The following is a 6,630-nucleotide window of genomic DNA, read 5'->3' on the forward strand; positions in this document are numbered from 1 at the left end:
TCAATGGAACAGGATAGAAAATCCAGAAATAAACCCACAATTATAAGGTCAATTCATCATTGGCAAAGTAGTAATGAATATCCAATGAGAATAAGACAGTCTTTTCAACCAATGATATGGGGAAAACTGGATGGCAACATTCACTGAAATAGACTAAAATAAAATGATGGAAGTAAAATAGAATTTGAAAAAATTTACACGAAAGTAAAAAATATAGTAAAAAAATTAAAAATATTTTAATAAAAATTGAAAATAAAAATGATTTTTTTCTCTTTCTGCTGAATTCTGTGGTTCAGGTTGTGCAGATTGTTGTGCTAATCTTCAGATGAGTTTTCTAGGTGTGCAAGATGGTTTAGTGTTGGTCTGGCTGTATTTCATGGATGCGAGACACACAAAAAACTTCCATGCTGTTCCGCCATCTTGGCTCCCTCTTCACAACATGCCATTGTTTTTAAAATTGCTGTTCTTGCACTCTCAACAATAGCCAAATTGTGGAAAAAGCCTAAATGTCCATCAACTGATGAATGGGTAAAGAAATTGTGGTTTATATACACAATGGAGTACTACACGGCAATGAGAAAGAATGAAATATGGCCCTTTGTAGCAATGTGGATGGAACTGGAGAGTGTTATGCTAAGTGAAATAAGCCATACAGAGAAAGACAGATACCATATATTTTCATTCTTATGTGGATCCTGAGAAACTTAACATAAACCCATGGGGGAGGGGAAGGAAAAAAAAAATGAAGTTAGAGTGGGAGAGAGCCAAAGCATAAGAAACTCTTAAAAACTGAGAACAAACTGAGGGTTGATGGGGGGGGGGGGTGGGAGGGAGGAAAGGGTAGGTAATGGGCATTGAAGAGGGCATCTTTTGCGATGAGCACTGGGTGTTGTATGGAAACCAATTTGACAGTAAATTTCATATATTCAAAATAATTAAATAAAATAATAAAATAAAAAATAAAATAATAAAATAAATAAAATAAAATAAAATAAAATAAAATAAAATAAAATAAAATAAAATAAATAGCTGTTCTTGGGGCGCCTGGGTGGCTCAGTTGGTCAAGCCTCCGACTTTGGCTCAGGTCATGATCTCGCAGTTTTTGAGTTCAAGCCCTGCATTGGGCTCTGTGCTGATAGCTCAGAGCCTGGAGCCTGCTTCAGATTCTGTATCTCCCTCTCCCTCTGCCCCTCCCCTTCTCATGTTCTGGTTCTCTCTGTCTTTCAATAATGAATAAAACGTTAAAAAAAAATTGCTGTTCTTGATGTGATGGTGTCCTTGTCTTCTAGAGGCTGAAAATAAAATTAACCTTTCTGGAGGAAGGGAAATGCTCGCAGTAAGATTTGGATGGCAATATTCAAAAGAATGAAACTAGACCACTTTCTTACACCATAAAAAGAGAGAGAGAGAGAGAGAGAATTCAAAATGTATGAAAGAACTAAATGTGAGATCTAAAACCACCAAAATCCTAGAAGAGAACACAGACAGTAACTTCTTTGACATTGACAGTAGCAACTTCTTTTTAGATATGTCTCCTGAGGCAAGGGAAACAAAAGCAAAAATAAACTATTGGGACTACATCAAAATAAAAAGCTTCTGCACAGGAAAGGAAACAACCAGCAAAACTGAAAGGCAACCTATGAAATGGGAGAAGACACTTGCAAATGACATCTAATAATGGAGTCGTATCCAAAATATATAAAGAGAGGCATCTGGGTGGCTCAGTTGGTTAAGTCTGTCTCTTGATTTCAGCTCAGGTCATGATCTCATGGTTCATGAGATCGATCCCCACTTCTGGCTGTGTTGACAGCACAGAGCCTGCTTGGGATTCTCTCTCACTGGCCTTCCCCTGCTCACACTTTATCTCTCTCTCTCTCTCTACATAAATAACTTATCAAATTCAACACCGAAAAAACAAATAATTCAACTACAAAATTGACAGAAGACATGAACAGACAGTTCTCCAAAGAGGACATACAGATGGCCAGCAGACACAAAAATGCTCATCATCACTTCTCATTAGGGAAATGCAATGAGAGGGGTGCCTGAGTGGCTCAGTCGCTTGAGTGTCTGACTCTTGATTTTGGCTCAGGTCATGATCTTGTGAGATTGAACACCACATTGGACACTGCACTGAGAGTGCAGAACCTGCTTGGGATTTTCTCTCTGCCCCTCCCCCTCTGCCCCTCTGTATCCTCTCTCTTTCTCTTTCAAAATAAACTTTAAAAAATACAGTGAGATATCACCTCACACCTTTCAGAATGGTTAAAATCAACAACACAACAAACAACAGGTGTTGGCAAGGATGCAGAGAAAGGGGAACACTCTTAGACTATTGGTGGAAATGCAAACTGGTGCACCCACTCTGGGAAACAGTATGGCTGTTTGAGGTTCCTCAAAAAGTCAAAAATAGAACTACCTTATAATACAGCAATTGCACTACTAGGTATTTATCCAAAGAATACAAGAACACTAATTCAAAGGGATACATGTATCCTAAGTGTTTATAGCAGCATTGTTTGCATTAGGCCAAGTGTCCATCAATTGATGAATGGATAAAGAAGATGTGGTGTGTGTATACACACACACACACACACACACACACACACAAGGGAATACTATTTAGCCATAAAAAGAATGAAATGTTGCCATTTGCCATGACAATGATGGAGCTAGAGAGTATAATGCTAAGTGAAATAAGTCAGTCAGAAAAAGACAAATACCATATGATTTCACTCATGTGGAATTTAAGAAACAAAACAAACAAGCAAAGGGGAAAAATAAGAGAAAGAGTGACAAGGCAAGAGACAGACTCTTAACTGTAGAGAACAAAGTGATGGTTACCTGGGGGGGTGGGGCTTTGAGTTAAATAGGTGATGGGGATTAAGGAGTACACTTGCCATAATGAACACAGGGTGATGTATGAACTGTTGAATGACTATATTGTACACTGGAAACTAATATAACACTGTGTGTTAATTAAGTGGAATTAAAATAATAACTTTTAAAAAGGGAAAATATGGAATATCAACAAGTTATTTCTAAAACATTATTTATTGAGAAGTTACATTAAATTACTATATACAATCAGTTTATACTATGCTAAAATATCATACTTTCAAAATGAAATCTGTAAGACAGGCAATAAAGAAAAAAAACATGGCAGAAAGGAAAGGAAAACAAAGTAGATTAGAATTCAAGAGCCTGGATTCCAGTCCCACTTATGGGAACCACTTAGTTGTATGGCCTTGGAAAACATATATAAAATGTCGAAGTCTCCAATGCCTGTTAAAGAAGCTCAGAAAAAATGGTTTATAAGCCCCATTTCAGATTAAATGATTTATGATTGTAGAAAAAAAATGCATAAAAGAGTCGTGGAATAGTCGAGGTGGGTCACAGGATACAGAAAATAGATATGTAGTAAACATCCATGAAGCATAAAGACTTAAAATTCTCTTTTTTACAGAAGAGAAAAAACTAGAACTTGGATCTGTCTTGGAAAACACACGCACCAATAAACAAAGTATTGTATCTTCTTCAAATGCTACTTTTTCAAGAAGATATTTTTCTTTCCAAGGTTTTCCTCAGGGAAACTTTGACATCCTTGTTCCTCAAACTGTAGATCAGTGGGTTTAACATGGGCACCACAATGGTATAGAACAGAGAGGACACTTTCCCTTGGTCAAGGGGCAAAATAGAAGGTGGTTTGAGATACATGAAAGCCCCAGAACCAAAGAAAAGAGAAACCACAATTATATGAGAGCTACATGTACTGAAAGCTTTGGACCTGCCCTCAGTGGAGTGAATGTGCAGAATGCTGGACAGAATCAGAGCATAAGAGATGAAGATGGTGATAATGGGCATTCCAATGTCAATGGCCACAAGGATGAAGACCACCAGTTCATTTACATAAGTGCTGTTGCAGGACAGCTTGAGGAGAGGAAGGATGTCACACATGAAATGATTGAGAAGGTTGTCAGCACAGAAGGTCAGACTTGCTATGCTTCCCGTATGGACCATAGCCCCTGAAAGCCCCATCATGTAGACACCCAACAAAAGGAATAGACAGACCTGAGGAGACATGGTGACCATGTACACCAATGGTTTACAGATGGCCACATAGCGGTCATATGCCATCACTGACAGGAGGAAGGACTCAGAAATGACAAAGAAGCAGAAGAAAAAGAGTTGAGTCATACACTCTGCATGCAAGATGATGTTCTTCTTTGAGACAAAACTCTTCAGCATTTTGGGGGTGATGGTAGTGGAGTAGCAGAAATCTATTAAGGAGAGGTTGAAGAGGAAAAAGTACATGGGGGTGTGTAGGCAAGAATTCAACCGAATCAGGGCTATCAAGGCCAGGTTTCCCAGCACAGTGACCATGTAGAAACCTAGAAACAGGAAGAAGAGAGGGATCTGGAGTTCCAGCTGGTCTGTTAAACCTGTAAGGATAAATTCTGTCACAGAAGAGTTCTTAGCTGCCATTCTCCTCTTGGGGATGAGTGGAGCAAGGGCAGTCTGGAGAAAAGAAAAGAGAACCAGTTAGACAGAAAGAAATACCACCACTCACCCAGGATCCATCCCCCATTCTGAAGAATGGAATCCACAGAGAGATTTGAACGTTAAGACAGATGGTAGGAAGGCTTTTACTGTTTGTTATGGATCTGTCCTACAGCCCAAGTGACTTTATCTTCCAGAGAGAACAGTTAGAGTCTAAACTTTGCCTCCAGAGAGAAAACAGTAATTTATTCATATCCCAATTCATTAAAAAATAAGACAGATGTCTTTTAGATCTTTAAGTTAGTCCATTTTCTATGTCCTTCTATCTCCTGCCTGTGCTTCCATTGCTAAACCCTGGGCCTCTTCCCTGAAGAGAGTCCTGTCAAAAGACACTGCGACCCCTCGAACCCCCACCACTGGGTCACTGCTGTCAAATCAAGAAGGTGAGGTCACATTTTTAGACACTAAGAGCTGTATGACAATATTATTATCCCTATTTTGCAGATGAGACAACAAAGTCCTCAAAATACTGGGGTGCAGCCAGAAGGTGGACTTTAGCAGTCTGACTCTCAGGTGTACCCTCATAACCACTATGGTACATGACTGACAGGGTTAGGAAGTCACTCACCTTCCTTTAGTTTAGAGCTGTAATGCTATACTCTACTGTTTCTTGTCCACAATTGTCCTGCGATAGAAAATTACCATAATGAATAGAAAATGATAGGTTGAGCTAAGAACCCTCCCCTTCCAATCTGATCTAAAGGATCAGAAACCCTAATTTATCTTGTAGCCATTTCTACACTGAAGAACATGATTTCCAATTGTTAATTTGGAAGCTATAACTATAAGGAAGGAGATGCGCCTTTTCCAGACCAGAGAATAACAGGAAATAAGAAGTTTTATTCGGATTACAGATCTCAGTGGCCTAATTATTAAGACAAAGACTCCCTCAAAACCATTTCCTCAGAGATTATTTTCCGAAAGGAATAAGAAGTGTTTATTTATACCCTTAATATTGGTTGATTTGGCTTTTAGAGACAATTATTTCCACAGACATTTATCCAGTACTATTAAAAGAAAATTCATTGTGGAAAAAAAATTATCATCATTACTATTTTTGAATGCCCAGTAATATACCTGACACTGAACCCTTCTACTGACTTCTGGCTGCCAATATCCAATACAAATACGGAATCCAGGCACCTATTTTGTAACCACTAGCCTAAACTTCCTCCTGACGAGAGCTACTGAAATCCATGAAGCTAAGGTCCTCATTTTCTTGGATCTGGCAAACTCTTGGAAAGAAACAAATAAATATGCTATGACTTTAATAAAAAGAAGTGCTTAGAATTTGGAAAGATTAACACAAAAGGCTATCATAAATTAGGGTAGAACATTCAGTCATTTCTTCATATTCTGATTCATTCTAGGAATGAATTGCAGTATGTCTAGCTCAAACAAGAAGCTAGATTTCTCTGATCCCCTTACTCTGTCTTCCCATGGAATATAAGATTAATTGTAACAAAATAATTTCTATCAAGTAAATGCTCCTAACTTCTGCCAAGAACAGCCTTTTCCTAAGTTACTAACTGGTCAAAAGTGCCTTTGACTATCCCTGCCTTCCACCTACTTTTCTTGACACGCTATTGGCTTTCTAGCTTCTTGGTGCTCTCAAATTGAATCCTCAATTTGATTCTCAACATAGGCAAACATGCAAATTTGTTCCTCCTCTTTAGTTTGCTTTTGTCTTTTTCTGTCTTCTACTCTCCACACAAGCTTCTACCTTGACAAAAGTTGTCTATCATTTGACTTGATCTCTCAGAGCTCCAGGTACCATTCTTTAATAGCAAGCATACACACTAACAGGATTTTAGACCTGAAGACACTTGGGAAATTATCAATTCAGTATTTCCCGAATGTGGATGAACACCACAATTACCTGGGGTGTTTATTACAAAGAAATTCTGGGCTCACCACCCAGACCTTCTGAATCAGAATCTGTATGGGTATGAGTATAGTAATTATATTTTTTAATCTTTCCAGGTTATTACAAATCAGCAATTTATGGATGGACAAAGCCAATATTTACCCCCATCTTATATACAGTGACACTAAGGAGATCCCGAGAAG

General features: G+C 38.3%; 1 protein-coding gene across 1 annotated transcript; it reads right to left on the minus strand.

Moving 5' to 3' along the window:
• Positions 1-3,552: 3,552 nt before the first annotated feature.
• Positions 3,553-4,494, minus strand: LOC115525474 (olfactory receptor 8B12-like). Its single transcript, XM_030332683.1, has one exon. The coding sequence runs from the start codon at positions 4,483-4,485 to the stop codon at positions 3,553-3,555; it is 933 nt and encodes a 310-aa protein (XP_030188543.1). The 5' UTR covers positions 4,486-4,494.
• Between the last annotated feature and the right edge of the window lie 2,136 nt (positions 4,495-6,630).

Source organism: Lynx canadensis, chromosome D1 (assembly GCF_007474595.2).
Source record: "Lynx canadensis isolate LIC74 chromosome D1, mLynCan4.pri.v2, whole genome shotgun sequence".
Lineage (NCBI taxonomy): Eukaryota > Metazoa > Chordata > Mammalia > Carnivora > Felidae > Lynx > Lynx canadensis.